This window comes from Arachis ipaensis, chromosome B5 (genome assembly GCF_059453495.1).
Source record: "Arachis ipaensis isolate K30076 ecotype BB chromosome B5, ASM5945349v1, whole genome shotgun sequence".
Lineage (NCBI taxonomy): Eukaryota > Viridiplantae > Streptophyta > Magnoliopsida > Fabales > Fabaceae > Arachis > Arachis ipaensis.
The window spans coordinates 158,223,872-158,239,604 of NC_142440.1; the positions used below are offsets into that span (position 1 = coordinate 158,223,872).

The following is a 15,733-nucleotide window of genomic DNA, read 5'->3' on the forward strand; positions in this document are numbered from 1 at the left end:
TCTAAACTGGAGTTCCAAATTGAGAAATTGCACATATATAAGATGTCTAAATATGAAGGGAAAACAAAACCCTAGGAGTTAAGGAGAAAACCTTATATGGTAGGGGAAGCTAATTTTATTACAAAATGAAAATGATGTTACATACACACACGTACAAACGTATAATATTACATGAATTATTCTATTCTCACAAATACAGACAATTATTGATGAAAATGGACAGTATTGCTGTCTAAAATACAATACACCCCAGAGTTAGAGGGTTGTAGAAGTTAGAAGAGGGGCAAGGTTGGAGGGAAACGCACAAGCATCCACTCTCTTTCATATGTTGCCCAATGTGTCCATCCAATCTCTTCAACCAAAGACAGCTTCAGTTCATAGAATTTCTTCTTAGCAGGCTCTGGATCATCGTGAATTAGGTCCAAGAGTGCCTGAAATCAAGATGAGAAAAATGTTCAAATAGGATCCCTAGTGATTTATAACAACCATATTCCAAAATAAGGAGGACAATGGCTTGGAAAATAGACAAGAGAGTTGCTTCATGAGCATAGATTCTCTGAAGAATGATCTATCTCAGCACAAGTTGTGTGTTTTAAACTTAATCAGTGGTCATTACAAGGAAGGAGAGGATACCTTCAATGCTGTACCAAGCCTTTGAGCACGCTTCTCGCGTGTTACTAACAGGATTCCATATTTTGGGGTCTTGACATCAACCCATTTCTTCAATTCTCTAAAATTCTCTTCAAACAAGTCTGGATCATGTGTAGATTGGTCACCACTCTTGTCCTCGTCTTTCTTTGCACCTTCTGTATCTCCCTCCTTTGACAATATACACCAAGTCGTCAAGTCTGCCAACTTTTATTTTATAAAAAAAAATAAATAAATGTCATCACTACCATAATGGAAAAGTGACTTGTTTCAGGCCAATGAATCACTTTAACATTTTCATCAGAACAATAATGCAGATGACTGAAACTAACCATAGCAGACTACATAAGAGAAAGTTTTATAGCAGCATAGCAGACAAAAGAAAGAAGAAACTATGTTGTTAATCGTCATGATCATCAATTGATCATAACAATTATAGTTATGTAAGACATTATTTGAATCTTTAGGTTAAATGAAAAGTAGCACTTATGGCATACACCATATGATATCTACGGGCCATGTATAAGAAATGAAGTTAATTTGACACGCTTTACAGGGATCTCTCACTTCTTGGAGCTAATTGCCATGCAGCACTACTGCTTTAACCCAATGCAACAGATTACGCAGACATATGCAAAACCATCTGCATGCATGATATGTGGTACTGTTTACACCAAGAGTTAACCTTTAAGTCGTTAATCAACGAAATGAAACAATCATAAGCATGGTTCTTCACTTTGTTAAGTATGCATGATAGAAATGTTGAAAGTTGAAACTGTATAGTAATTGCTTAAGAAAACATGATCAGAATAAGAATGAAGCAACTCTTACCTTTAAAGACTCTATTTCTGCCAGCGCAAGCCCCTTCTGATACAATGCCTCTGCTAACTGGTCACGGGTTGTTTCCATCTTTTTCCTGATATCCTACAGAAGAGAGATTGGAATATCATTATACGCTGTGACTTGTGAGAGTAGAAATTTCATTTCTCAGCATATAGGGGACGTGAATGACAAACAATCAAGCAATATTTGATGCCATCAACATAACAAAATGGTAACAATATTTTTCACCCAACTTTTACATTAAAATAATTTGTAGTTAAATCCCTGGTGCTATATTTTTAAGGTTAGTGGAGAGTTTCATAAACCAATAACAACCAGGCTTTGTTGTCACCATAATCTTGCATTTTATACAAAATAAGGTGTAAGAACTGATAGATTTAGAATATGTTAATTGTTAAATATGTAGCCATTAACTGTTTTAAGACCGATTAGTTGTGATTAGTCTCTGACTTGCTCCATCATTTTACTGTACTTCTCAGCTGGTAGAGCAGAGGACTGAAAATCCTTGTGTCACCAGTTCAAATCTGGGTTCTATGTAAACAACAGATTACATATGTGTATCATCATACTATCTTTTCCTAACATTACGTTTCTTTGTAACATCTGTAAAACTTGGTTATGGGAATAACTAAAAATACTGGGATAGAATTGATCACCTCTGCTTCATCTTCTGGATCATTTTTCAGTGCAAAAAATTTTGCTAATTCTTCCCTGTCTATACTGTCAATCACCTCATTTGCTGCATCAATCACCTGCAAAATGTAATAACGATATCCATAGTTATTATGTAAACACCAGCAAAAACTCCTATAGGATAAATTCTTATGAAAATAACAGTTGGACTGGCATCGAAATTTCACAATAGCTAAATCATGCTTCCAAATTAATTATAATTAGCTTTATTCCTCTAATATTCAATAAGATGGTATTACATCTTAATATTGGAAACTATTGAGTAAAGATGTCTTCTTTTTAATAAAAAAATTAACCTTGAGTTTGGGAGATGGGAGGGAAGGTAATTCATATTAAACATTAACTCCAACAAAAATTACCTTTTCGTCATGACCAATTTTGTCCTCGACATCAGTCCTAGAAACTAAACCTTCCAAAATCTTTGCAAGCAGTGGAGTGTATTTTGGATATTCTGACTGCAACCAAATATACACACAAAACTAATTTGTTTAATCTGAATACAGAGAACAGAGAACTCAATAGCTTTAGCATAAAATAGAAGGCAAAAAACAAATTTGATTACCACCAAAATAAAAATAAAAACAGACTAGTTTCTTTACTGACTTTAAGAGAGGCAGCTAGCTCTTCCCACTGTGAGCGCTCTTCATCAGTTTCTTGCTTAAGGCTTCCTAGCACATGTATTTTTGCCTCTCTTACCTGATAGGCAGGTCAAGGAAAAATTAAAGTATTACTAAAGAAGACAAAAAAATATCTGTAACATACAGGATAAAATCAACATTATGATAACCAAGAAATATAGGGAAATGTTGACTACGGAGGTCCCTGTATAAAGAAATGGAATAGTACTATACATTATTGAGCAAGAAGATATTTGCCACATTTAGTTTCATAGTAAATGCACCATACTTAAAGACAAAGATGCATGCATACAACACCATTCAAAATACTGCAACATTCAGAAGTAGCTGTTTTCAATAATGGCATCAACATATAGAATTTGCACTAAATAATCCCGTTGACTTAACATCAAATAGTCAGCAACTCAATAAAATAATTGTGTAAGAAGTACTTGCCAAATTCCATCTCTACATACTTAAACGTGACTCCTTGAGTTGTCCTTGTTTAATATATTTGCGAGCAAGTAATATTACTTCATGCGATGCAAAGTTTGAATATAACATTCCAAAATGTGGATAACAATGCAATTGATTGGATTAAATAAGGGGAAAAACGAGATGAAAAGAAGGGTCTCTTTGCTTGATACCTCTTCTGTCAAACGTTCAGAAACAGTCTTCTTGGAAGATTTGGAAGAACCTTTTCCCTTGTCTTCTTCAATCTTTTAACAAAAGACAATAGGAAAGTATTATTAGATATTAAGCTAACTCATATATATAAATTGACTACAGCACAGCTTGTTGCTAATTCAAACCAGAACTTATGTGCATGTGAAGCACAACCACAAAGAAAACAGACGTTAAGGAAGATAGTTTCAAAAGGTAGAGAGAGTAACCTTATTTGGGGGCACTACGTAAGATAGTTGATATGATGCAGGGTGCTTTTCTGGATTTTTATTCTCCCCCTCAGAAAATGACAGTTTCCCATACGAAATTGCCCCTAACAATACAGAACCTTGTGTAGAATTCTGCACAAATATTACAAACAGGATTATATATTATCAGTGGCAATATCCAAAAGGTTAACAAAGGAGAATATACCTTGGGAAGCTTATCTTTCGGTGGTGGACCCAGATAAAATCCTTCTTTTATACTATCAATAAACAAAAGTCAACATGACAACAAAAGAAAACATACAAATGTAGGCAGTTATGAAGGAATAGAAACCCATTCATACCCTGGAAATAAGAATGACGATTTAAAGGAGCCATTTCCAATCACTGGGCCATCAGGTTGAGAGAAAAAGGATAGCTGAATGATTTCCTGGAAACAGAGACAAGAAAAAAATAAATGACTACTAGGAGTTTGTATAATCTGAATTTGAATACTGTGTATTAAATCTTTAACCTCACCTGGTGTTATGATACAACCAAAGATGACTAATATGCTTATATGGAGGCATATTCAATACTCAAAATTACATACCATTTTTAAATATGCGAATACGTATTGAGAAATTTTTAATTCCACTTTTTTAAGGTGATTCCTTTGATATGCATGACAATTTTAAGGGTATCAAATATCAATATGTTTTAATAAATGAGTGACTATTCTTTAAGCATTACGCCATTATCCCATAACTTTAAAACTTTTCTTAAGAAAAAATAAATAAATTTAACCCTTAAAAAAATTTAAGGATACTAGAGAAATCCCCTACTCTTAGATTTTTAAAGAACCTTCTCCAATTTATGTATAACTATCCCATTTGCATGATTGGATATGTCATTGACATCACCAAATTGTAAATATTCAGGTAAATATTTTCAATAAACTATCCCCTTAACTTGGAATGGCTCATTGTTACCCGAGTTTATTAAGTGTCATATAATCATATGCTAGTTAAAAGTCAAGAGTGGAGAAGCTTGATAGACTTAACAACAATTAATAACTTGCGGGAAAAAATGAATTGCTAAATAAAAACAACCTTGTCTCCCAAATTTTGCTCAATGAATAACTCCAAATTCCTTATCTTTTCCAGAATTTGCACATTGTCATGCCTGGAACCATAAATTATCATCAACGTAGAATGTACCGTAAGTATAAATCTGTTGAGGAACCTACAAATACACTAGTTCTAATACAACTGCTAGTTTCTACAACTCCTTGACATGATGCTTGGTCACGATTAGTTTTCTAATAGCTACCTTACAATTCAAAATGGACGATTTAGTTACATAACAACTTCCAGAACCCTTCACCAACAAGGGGGATGCGGGCCTCTCTACTCACCCACCAAATATACTAAAGAAAAATCATGTACCTCAAATATAGCTGTAAATTGTATTCTCCCTTGGGAAGCTTTGAAGAGCTTGGATAGACATCACCAGTTGAATATACACGCTACAATCCAAACAGATAAAAAGCAACAGAGATAAATATAAGTAAAAAAGAAAGGACAAAAGAGGCTACCAAGATGGAAAAGATGTTGAATCCCCCAAATAAATGACAAATATATGTAAACCAAAAGAAAATTCCAAATATATAGAAATAAAAAGAACAACATCATTTTAGCATACATAGGTTATATATCTCACAACTTGTCACTGACTAATAATCATTACTGTTTCTCAAAATGGTAATTTAACATAATAAGCAAGAAAAAATAAGAATGTGAAAATATGAGCACAAACTATGCTCAATTTGTCATTGATGTGAAAAAGAAACAACAAAAGTCTAAAATGGAAAAAATCCCATTCATTTTTTAAAGGAAAAAGAAAATAAACTCTAAAGTACCTTGTTCAAATCAGAAATGACATAAAATTGTGACTCAAATTTATTATCATATATCCGGCCATTGAGCAATGGTATATGAGGTTTTACTTCAGCTCCATCTTCCAATTTGATCTTGTAGCTGCAGAATTAGAATTCCAAATACTGAGAGAAGGCCATCTAAGTGATATACAGGTAATTCATAACTCACGTCAAAATCAGTGCCAGTATCTGCTTTCCAGAGGGGAGTTTGTCACGGTCTGTTGAAAGTGCACTAATCTTAGAATCCACTGGTCGATATGGAACCCTAATCTGCAAGTTTAACATATATTAGGAGTATAAGATAACCTCATTGGCATCTAAAACCACCAGCACAAAGAAAAAACAGCCAAAAAAAAAAAAAAAAGAATCGAGCTTGAAAAATATAACCTTATTTAAAGCTGCTGTTGGTGTAAGTTCCTCTGATGCCAATAATGTTTCAGCATCAATTCTTAGTGGTCCTTCACTACCATCAAGTGTGACTTCTTCTTTGTTGACTTTTATACCGTGAAATACAACCTGGAAATTTATGAAAGCAACAAGATGCTCAATGAAGAATAATACAAGTACAACACATCATAATCTTGGTTTTAATTCTTTCTTTAACAAAGATCACAAATTGCCCAAGAAAATTCCATTTGCAGATGAATAAAACATTCATTCTTTCTGGAGTGTGCAACATATGAAAGAATATGAATTGTTTGGCCATGCCAATGGAGTCCAATATGTGTGTGTTTCATTCTTCTTCACGAAACGTTGCTATACCCTTACTGTTGAACCTTTTCAATATTTACTATTTTAATTCCATGAAGAATTTTAGAATTATACAGATGAAAGTTTTCAAATTGTCAAGCATTATTACACAGTACACGCAACCACCGTAATAAAAAGTAATTAAGATTCATCATCAAGATCATTTTCTGCAAGAAATATGAACATAATTAAGTTCCTTGGGAAAATTTTTTCTTTAAAAGAAATGCAGATTTTTTAATTTATTAAAAGGAAGAGTAAAATCTGTCCTAATACTGTGAGGGGAAAACATATTCTTAGAAATAATAATTGTGTTACCTCGAAATCCACAATGGCAGTCTCATCACTCCCTATCCCACTTGACCAAAATTGAGAAATGACTAGTTCCAATGTTTGACCGCTTACAACCTTAAACGCAAAGGTCTTGGTGGCAGGAGAAGGAAAGGATACCACTTTTTCCCATGACAGAGGTCTTTGAAGTGGGCATATCTGGACATTGAAAACATGTCAAAGAAGATCACCATAATTTGACCTTGTTTTCAAGTTGCATGCTGTACCTGAACAGCGTCCACATAAAATTTTCGAGCCGTATCGAAACCAGAAGTTTTCATTGTTGCTTCAACCCAAGAAGCACCGTGCGGCACTTCTACATATCTTCTTTCAATATGGCCTAATGACAAACAAAATAAACCAAACGAGTGTTAGACAATGTACTGTAAATGTGCTTGTCTATTTGGGATAAGATTAATATATGGATTCGGCTTATGGGTATGAATTATAAAACTTGTATTACACTCCTGCTACGTCTATATCCCGTTACAAATCTCTCACACACATGCACTGAGAATAAGTATAATTCTTCGATTAAAAAATCTAGAAACTAGGCCAAAATTGTGAATGCTGTGATAAACAATCTAAGACACTACAGTTTCCAAAAGCATCAGATATACTGGGAAGATATTTTGGTTGGAATGCATTATGCAAAGGCTGATTTATTTAATAGACTAATTCACACCTGGCTGGAATATCATCTTCGAAAATGAAACTCTTGGAGGCTGACTAGTTACAGCATGGGGCTTGGTTATGGTAATTGGTATTCTAAAAATAGGACCACGCCATGGTGCTTTGCAGTCAATACCATAGACCTCATAATAATGAAGACCATCACCTAGATTGGAAGGATCAACAACTACACTGGAAGAGAAAATAATTAACTTGTAAGTAATCATAACAAATTACAAAGTTGCATAATTCAGCAGAAAGTTGAAATAGAAGAACAGAAAACAAACGAAAAAATTTTGTTCTATGGATTTACCTCACTTTTTCCTTACACAGTTTAAAGGTTTTGGATCACGTAAAAAAAAGCAAAGATTATATGGGAATCCGCAATTTTTTACAGTGCTCTGGTGCATATGAATTGAAAGGAATTCCAGGATTCTTAATCATTCCTTTCCAACAGTTGATTTCAGTAGGGATGAGATAATTTCTTTGGTTTCAGTAGGGATGTTACATAGCTATGCTTTTCATGTCTTATTTATACCTTTTATATTCAGGTGAGGATGACTTATAAAATTATAAATATGATAATATGAACTGATTAACTACGCCGAAAAGATTACAATGGTAACATTGTTTCACTCGAGCAAGAGAGATTAGCATTTTAACCACAGCTGACACCTCACAATTTCCACTCCCAAAAGAGCCATGCATAATGTAAGATATTCCATCATGAATAATTATTAATTTGTCAAACAGCTGCTTCTAAGTTGCAAAAATGTAACAGCAATCAAAGTATGTAAGTAATTTCAGATAATTTTAGCAACACTTTAATTGTAAATTGTGCCAATATATGTAGTATAACAACTAACTTGAAGGTACGGCCATTATGAATGAGCAGCAAATAGTCAGGGACCTTCACAACTGCTGGTTCAGTAGAACGCAATTCAATACACTCCTCAAATGGAACCAAATCCTCAAAGTTGCTGGCATCTTCATGAAATTTTGCATCAAGTTGAACTATCCACTGTCAATAAGTACAACAAAAGTTAGAAAATAAATAAATCAATTACCAGTTGAAATCGCAAATGCCTCGTGCTCAAATTTACTGAACAATATACAATATACTTATTAAACAGCAAGTATTATACTAATGCACGAGTAGTATACTAATTACATATTTTTTATACCAAGTTTCAATATCAATCAATGCAAAGGAGTTAATAAAATTTCATTAACTCCACAAAAGATTCCTACGTACACTTTCTCTTTTGCCTTTAGTTGTCATCTTTGCAAGCAAGGTAGACTACTACACTTGCATGAAATATGGACAAGTTGACCCAATTTTGTATCCAATTATAGGTCACCAGTACTTGGTTTCACCACATTTAAAAAGTTTAAAGAACACGACTAAAAAATATTCAATCTATTAATGTCGCACCTCTGTAGATTGTCGGCAAACACTAGCCTCCCGAAGATAGATGCCCCGTGATGAAGGATCTGCCACCAGTAATCATACAAATTTTCCATTATTTAACACGTGCCCTTCATTTAACTCCAAGACAGTTACACATAAACTATCTTAAATTTTATCTTTCCCTTAACCTTGATTGTGCATCAATTCATATTAGTCACGTGACACTACATGTACATGGTCAATGCACCAATCATTCAAAGATGAAAGAAATCTTGAACTGCTTAACGGTGATTGCTAGTAATTTTTTAACCATGCAACATTTAACAAACATGAGATTTTTAGGCCTTGATTACTCTAACCATTTAATTTTTTCTTTCTTAATTCTGCCAAATAATTTTTCATGTTTTTCATATTCATAGCAGTTAACTTTATAACTAATTATAGAGTGAAATAAAGGAAGTTCTGACTCAATTCTAGGCAAGAAAAAGTTCGTTTCATGCAAGCTATGTGGAAATTCACATTCTTTTTTGACAACCTTCACCGCATGTAACATAAGGTCCTGGAACATATATTTTCTCCGGAAAACATAATCACCTCTAGTCAATAACATACTGCATTTTCTACAACCATAAATAAAGGAAAGCCAAAAAGATAATACCGTTCTTTGTAACAAAAAAAAGGGAAGGTGAAATGTCCCTGTAGACTCTACACTTACATGTTTTTCCACTTTGCTGGATATTTATTTGATATCTAACACACGGAAAGTTTTGACACTTCTTTATATATTCAAAAGCCCTGTCGTTGAGTAAATCATTTAAGTCAGCACAGATCTTATAAAATTACAACTTACTATAATTTCATAAAAGTAAATATTGGGAGTTATCTAACTTGTCAACTTGCATAAGGCCTTGTCCAGTGGATAACTTATCCTCAGGTAGATCACCTATGGGAACAGCTGTGTTCTCAAGGGCTCTCCTAACGGTATATGGACTCACAGAAATTCCCTCAGCCTGCATGCAGAGCCAACACATCATAAAACTATATATACATTTGTGCAAAGTAGCAACAACTAAATAAGATAAGCTACAAAATGACCATATCAAATAACCTTCATTGCACTTATGAGCAATGCAGTTCCTCCACAAGCTGACGGAGATGCCATTGATGTCCCATTCATGAGCATACGTCGTTGAAGAGTCCAAGTAGGAACAGGAGCAACAGCACCACCAGGGGCGCTCACACACACCCCAAGGTCTCCATCAGCTGTTGGCCCTCGGCTAGACCTGCAAAGTTATCTCCATAAATCATGCAACGATGCAAGACCAGAAGAACAAAATTAAAAATAGAAGGGTATAGAAGTTTATCCAGTTAGAAGATTTTTAGAGAAGCAAATGTACCAAGTGTATTCAAGCCCCTCAGATGGAGGTTCGACAAGACAATGGGCACCTGCAGCCATTGCAGGAGAAACATATGCACCAATACCTATGATACTTGAAGATGTACCACCAGGTGCACCAACAGTGCTCAGACCTGGCCCACTATTACCAGCACTGCTCACAAATATCAGACGATGCTTGTTCACCACCTAACCAAAACATTTATAACTTAGAGAATATGAAAAGGCAAAGAAAATACATGACAGGCGTACTTTAAATGCAAGTGTAGAAGAATACTTCATTCACAAGGTCAACAAAGCGTCCATAATCAGGCAGTAATGTTGGTTCACCATAACTCATGTTGATAAGATCACACTTGTGCTGAAAATGAAATGTCAAATGGTCCTCACTTAAAGCCTTAAACAATGGTTATTTTTAAAAAACAAAATGTTAAAGAAAAATCACATTTTAATTATCAGAATATCCAGGATAATCAAAAAAAGAGGACATTCGTAGCACCTCAACAGCAGCTATCAATGCTCGAATCAAACCTGTGCCAGTTTCCATTGAACCTAAGCGAGAATCCCCAATTTTACAAGATATTAATTGTGCACCGGGTGCAACTCCATTTAACAAGGGCTCCTGAAAACAACACCATATATCAACAGTTATCCTGTTATGCGTAGGAGTTCCATTTTATGGGTAATAATATTATACATCAGTACCTTTGGGTGGAAAGCAGAAGCAATACCAGCTACATGGGTGGCATGGGATGAGCAGTCTGTTACAATACTTAACACATTTCCATTGTTATAGACGTTAACAACAAATGTACAAGCATCCAATTTGCTGAAGACACCATACTTCCTCTCAATCCTGAAAGAATACGTTGTCATAGTTAGTGATTTTTTACATATTTAACATTTTAATCTCATTTAAAAAAATAATAATAGCCAAACAAACAACAATCTTATTTCTTAAGCAGTAGTTAGCTAAACTAATTTGTGACCATCTCATCTATAATAAAGATGGGGACATACTGAACTCTTCCCAATAAAATTATCATGTTGATCCTTTTCTTGAAAATAATTGTTATCCGTCAACAGAGGCTACTATTTTAAATAACACCAGCAACAAAATGTACCTATAATTAGTTAAGGGTACAAAGTTAGAAAGCTTCCCACAGTCTGGATCATCCTCAAGACTGTGTGTGTCAAGAGCAACCCTCCAGACCTCTCCATCATGCCATACAACAGCATCTACAACAGGTCCTTTATCATCGTAGCTCTGAAAAATAGCATTAACTTTTCAAAGTCAGAGAAGAATTTTAATATTATATGACAACATTTTGGTGGGGGAACAAAAAAATAAAAGTATCTTATAGTTTGAGCCTTCAAGATAAAGAAAAGAAATATGACTTCCATGCTTCTGTGAAAATAAAGCACTTCTAAAATCATTTCATATAGTGACTACCATATACCATTCTACCAATATCATCATTTTAATGCTTCCTAGTGTCCTATAACAGAGTATGAACTGAAATAAATAGCACATTCCCAGTTTTTGAGGACTGTAATGAGCAGAAATGCCCAAAGAGTGATGAAGTAATGCAACATGCTGAACACACACCTCAGATTGCCTTTTCAGAAGATCAAGCCTATTCTGGAGATCTTCCCGAGCCCTTTTAAGTTGTGCATCCTCCACCTTGATATGTTGCTAGAAAATGCATAACATTTTGAGTTACATGGAATAGTAACGTAAAATGTAAAAAAAAAAAAAGTAGTAGGAAGAAAGTTATCGTGCAGTCTGTAGTGCTTGTTTATATTCATTGGTTTCGTTCCTCTCTTTTTCTTTATTTTTTCTTCTCCTTAAGAAACACTGGTTACTATAGCAGGCTAAAATGTGGAAAGAATAAAGGTAAGAATTACCACTTTATATTTTCCAAAATCCAAATACAATGGAATTCAAGAAAAATATATTAAACTAATAAAATGAAATAAGAAAATCTTCACACAACTCATGAACTGCATTCCTGTGATACCCACTAAACCCAATGCTGGGTATGAGTAGATCATATCTAATTCAGATTCCACCATTCTAGCATGTGTAAGAAGATTAACCTGATCAAAATCTTGAAGCTGTTTTACAGCCTTAGCAATTTCCTCCTGGTTTTTCTCGTCCCACTTTTTCTTTCTTTCTTTCTGCCAGTGAACATTTCATAAGAAGAAAAGGGAAATTAGATTCATTTACCAAGGGTAAGAAACTAAAAAGAAGACTCAATATTTCTCAAGATTGTGATTCTACCTTCAAACGAGAAGTCAATTCTTCTGTAAAAAGCTCATAAACAAATTTGTAACCAATATGCCATTCACCAGAAGGATTTTTCCATGAAGTATTGATGATCAAAGATGCCCCTGTTCAACATTTTCTCATGGAACTCTAACCTCAGACAACAGCTTAATAATTGAACAGTTTAAGTTCATTGACTAACAAGAAAAAAGGGAAAGCATGAAGAAAAAAGTTGTGCAAAAAAAAAAAAAGACAATTGCATGCAAGCACACAAAGTGACAAAGAGGGAAAACAGAATGGAGAAAGAAAGAACGCAAACAATTTGGAGGAGGAAAACTTAAAGGGCTTCTTGTTATAACAAAGAATAAAGAATCACCAAAACTGTTTGAAAGAGTATTTTCTGATCTTTAATATTAAAACATGATAGAACAAATGTGTTCTGAAAATATGAACAAGAGCATTGTTAATAAGTTTTAAATTGATATCTTGTGATAAAAAATTAAAATTGTATACAGCCTCGTTATTTGAAGAATGTCAGACCATCATAACTTGCATATAAAGGCTATAAAAATGGTATATAGCCTCACTAGTTGAAGAATGTCAGACCATCATAACTTGTATATAAAGGTATTTCATACTCCAAACCACTAACCTGATGCACCGCAAATACAACCATCAGCATCAGCCTTCACCACCTTTGAGGTATCAACATCTCCACTGCCAGAACTGAAGATACAAAAAAGCAACATACATTTATTTTAAAAACTAATATAAACTCAAAAGTTATCAGCTGAGAAACAACAACAACAACAACAACAAAAGGTTTTCTTTGTACCAATCAATGACATCAAGAATTTTGGGTTTCCCATCTGAGGTAACCTGCAATCCAGCAGCGGCCGGGTCTACACCAGAATCTGTAAACATGCAGATCGAATAATTGAACAAACTTGCACTATCATATGAAACTGTAACAAATAACACCAGAACATACAAGTACACCAGAACATGCACACCAAAATGCATTTTAAAACTGGAAAACTAGATCCCACAGATCCAGTAGCTGAAAATTAGATTGCCACCAAAACAACTTTACATTATTACTAGTATGTAAAATTCATCATTTAATATAAGGAAACAGGATAGATGAATCTGATCATGAAGACAACAGGAAAAAGAAGAAGAGCAATAGTAATGCAAGCTTAATAGTGCACTGTAGCATGGCTCATGAAGTACACAGCACGGAAAGCAAGTATATGATACATTCATCACATATATGTGTATATTGAGTTATTGACACAACGCAACACAACAACAACATCGAGTTTTAGTAATTAGAAATACTAATAAGAAATGAAATGTTCCTTTTTTAAAAGCACTAAACGAAATAAAATACTCTGTTTCTCTCCCTTTATTTCAATATCATTGCTGTATGTATTCAGCTTTCATTTATAGCATAGCTCAACAAATGCTGCAAACAGAGCTAACTACCACATCACTAACACTATCTACCATTAACAACTAACTACTCATGCAAGCTCAATAACTCTTAGTAGTAGTGGAGCAAAACAAAGTGCTATACACTTAATTAATTTGAAAATTAACAAAAAGAGAAAAAGTTGAAGAAAGTGAGAATGAGAATAAGGTCAACGCGGAGGAAGAGAATACCGAAGATGGCGATGAGAACACCGCGGCCATCGTAGTTAGGATGATCTTGGAGGAATCGATCGACGGCAATCTCCTTCTTAGGCATGAGTGAGGCCAAGAAGGTTGACTCGTTCAGCTTGAAATCGGAGGAAGCATCATCATCATCGTTATGTTGAGGAGTGATTATTGAAGAACAAGGCATTGGCTTAGCTTTTCTCTCTCTCTGAAATCCAATCCCTAATTAATCAAATCACAAGAGTGTGTAGCTTCCTCACTCTTCAGTGAGTGTGGTGTCTGTTGCAGTGTGTGAAGATTAATGGTTATGATTACGATGATGAGGTAGTTGGTAGTAACTAGTAACAATAATCGAGAGACAAGAAAGTGAGGATCACGTGTTATGACTCTCAATTTCTGGGGAATCTGAATCTGAATTCGTTCATGTGCATGTGACGTGGACTTTGGTTTACGTGCTGTGTTACGACACGTAATCACCATATATATACGACGTGGCCTCAGACGTGCCACGTATTCCACTAACCAACAATCTAAATTCTAAAATCAATTTTCATTCTTATTCATTGATTCATCATGTCCAATTGTCCACTCCTTTCACAAGCAGAATTTAAAGATCATTACTCTTGTTTTTATTAAAATTTTATGTGAAAATGTTAAATAATTATGACAAGAGAGTCATTAATAATAAATCATTTGTAAACAATTAAACATTGACTTTCTTTATTTTTAAAATTTTGGCTCCAGTGAAAGAGAAATGTGAGATGAATAAATTATTTTTGTAATTAAATATAATTAATTTTTTTTCTTTTTATGTATTTTCTCTTTTTTTTAATTACATTTTTTGGTTATTTAATAAATTATTAAACTAATTTGATTTAATTTAGTTACTAAAATAACTTAATTGGTAATGAAATGTCATATATACTCATTCTCAAAAGAAATTATTACAAAATTAATTAAGTTTAGAAGTCAACATGACAACATGTAATCAAAATCAATAATCAAACCAGATATCTCAAATGTCACTTCTATTACTAGCACCAAAGTCTTGAACATACAAAAATATAAACAAAAGCAAAATAATCTCAGACTCCAGAATTTAAGAAAAAAAAAAAACAAAATGAACCGTAGCTTAGTCCCTATATAAGTCTGCAGCCACCCCTATTGTTTTCCCAAATCCTCATATATTTACTATGAAATTAGGTTAACATCATGAAGATTAGCAAGAAAAAATCATGAAAATTACATCAAAGTTCATACGTTCAATTTAAATGAAATCGTAGATTCACCTCTTGGAGCTACAAGCACTAAAAATTAAAAGAGATCACCTATCACAAAAGTTAAAATTAATGTTGATACCCCTAAATTATTTATACCCCTAGAAAATCCGAGATAACCATAGAAAACCCTAGATAACCCTAGAAAGCCCTAGAAATTCCTAAAAACCCTAGAAAACCCTAGAAAATCCTAAAGAACCCTAGATAACCCTAGAAACCCCTAGAAAACTTAGAAAACCCTAGATATCCGTAGATAACCCTAGATAACCCTAGAAAACCCTAGATAACCCTAGAAAATCATAGATTACCCTAAAAAATCCTAGAAAACCCTAAAAATCCTATAAAACCTTAGATAACCCTAAA

General features: G+C 33.9%; 1 protein-coding gene across 2 annotated transcripts; it reads right to left on the minus strand.

Moving 5' to 3' along the window:
• Positions 1-97: 97 nt before the first annotated feature.
• Positions 98-14,547, minus strand: LOC107644848 (tripeptidyl-peptidase 2). Of its 2 annotated transcripts, none has more exons than XM_016348786.3 (34): positions 14,100-14,547; positions 13,270-13,348; positions 13,087-13,160; positions 12,450-12,559; positions 12,266-12,346; positions 11,775-11,861; positions 11,290-11,432; positions 10,871-11,021; positions 10,665-10,787; positions 10,443-10,526; positions 10,167-10,354; positions 9,878-10,052; positions 9,658-9,779; positions 9,485-9,564; positions 8,794-8,852; positions 8,225-8,379; positions 7,372-7,550; positions 6,914-7,026; positions 6,675-6,845; positions 5,997-6,125; positions 5,779-5,879; positions 5,592-5,709; positions 5,119-5,198; positions 4,783-4,855; positions 4,036-4,121; positions 3,900-3,951; positions 3,695-3,826; positions 3,449-3,520; positions 2,788-2,880; positions 2,544-2,639; positions 2,148-2,243; positions 1,480-1,572; positions 634-819; positions 98-431 (listed from the first exon to the last, which is right to left on the minus strand). In XM_016348786.3, exons 1-34 carry the CDS (start codon positions 14,278-14,280, stop codon positions 273-275), a joined length of 3,921 nt encoding a protein of 1,306 aa, XP_016204272.1. In that variant the 5' UTR covers positions 14,281-14,547; the 3' UTR covers positions 98-272. The 2 variants fall into 2 exon arrangements, with proteins under 2 accessions (XP_016204272.1, XP_016204271.1); XM_016348785.3 differs by having other exon boundaries at positions 634-855.
• Between the last annotated feature and the right edge of the window lie 1,186 nt (positions 14,548-15,733).